The sequence below is a fragment of the Aplysia californica genome, unplaced genomic scaffold (assembly GCF_000002075.1).
Source record: "Aplysia californica isolate F4 #8 unplaced genomic scaffold, AplCal3.0 scaffold00134, whole genome shotgun sequence".
NCBI lineage: Eukaryota > Metazoa > Mollusca > Gastropoda > Aplysiida > Aplysiidae > Aplysia > Aplysia californica.
In genome coordinates, this window is record NW_004797404.1 from 186,531 (window position 1) to 187,611 (window position 1,081).

A 1,081-nucleotide genomic window follows, 5' to 3' on the forward strand; every position below is an offset into this window, starting at 1 on the left:
TCTCTCTCTCTCTCTCCCTCTGTCACTTTCATTGTGTGTGTATGTGTGTGTGTTTACTCTGACTAATCAATGTAGCCTAGTCGTCAAGATTCACCTTGTACGTTAGTGGTTGGCGGGTGCTCCTGTGTGGTTTGCTACTTTCCTTATCAATCAGCAACCGTTCTTATCTCTCTTTCTTCTTTTCTTATAATAATATGTTTGTTACTCTCCTATAAAACCTAAGATCTACGGCATATATATGATTTATTTTCGTTGTTAGTTTCGTGAAAGTGGGTGGTTGGCGGTTCTCTGGTGTGGTTTGCTCCTTCTTTCCTGTCAAATTAAACGCCTATCAATTCTATCTCTCCTTTTTTTGTATTTGTTACTCTCTTGTTACACCTTATCTAATCTTCTGCACCTATTGTGAACTAGGAAATGAACTATTTGTGTTGCAAAGTGCTGTAAACCTCCCTCTAATAACAACATCCCAGATCTACGGCACTTACATGACCTAATATGGTCGGCTGCACCCGACGGAAAACGGCGGTTCTGGTCTAACTGTCGGTGTTGTGCTTTAATGTGGTTCTACTCTTTCTATTGCTACTCGGTAGCTCCTTCTTACTGCTGTCTTTCAGCCACACCTCTGGTAGGAAAGATCTACACCTAGCCTTCTCGGGCAAGGGTGAAAAATCTTGGAGGTCCCGTGTCCAAGTTGCGCACGTTAAAGATCCCTTTGCTGTCTAAAATTGATAAGTATTAAGAGCAGGCTTCGGCCGCCAGCCGGCAAAATTCAAAATTTCCAACCAACTGAAAATGTTTGATTTGTCTCGCGCACTCATATGACCTTATGCAGTTGAAAGCGCTGTGAAACACTTACCAAAGATAAATAAATAAGTTCCGTGTAACTCTGAAGAATTAAAAACTTACCCTGTAAACCTCACTGTTGTGGTACATGAAGGTGCTGAGCGACACCACAGCGCCCACGTCGGTGTGGTAGCGGAGAGCCAGGTGCAGCGCCATACTCGCGCCCTGGGAGAAGCCAGCTGAGGAAAGTGCAAACATTTAAGTCAGACGGTGGGTGAGTAAAGGGAAGCACTTGCAC

General features: G+C 43.9%; 1 protein-coding gene across 1 annotated transcript in view; it reads right to left on the minus strand.

Annotated features, from left to right (window-relative positions):
* LOC101863976 (lysophospholipase-like protein 1) overlaps positions 1-1,018 on the minus strand; it is a 4,193-nt gene extending 3,175 nt beyond the window's left edge. The window contains exon 1 of the mRNA XM_013081512.1: positions 907-1,018. Coding sequence (XP_012936966.1) covers positions 907-999 — 93 coding nt within the window. The 5' untranslated portion in view covers positions 1,000-1,018. The remainder of the gene's footprint in view (positions 1-906) is intronic.
* Positions 1,019-1,081: the final 63 nt, after the last annotated feature.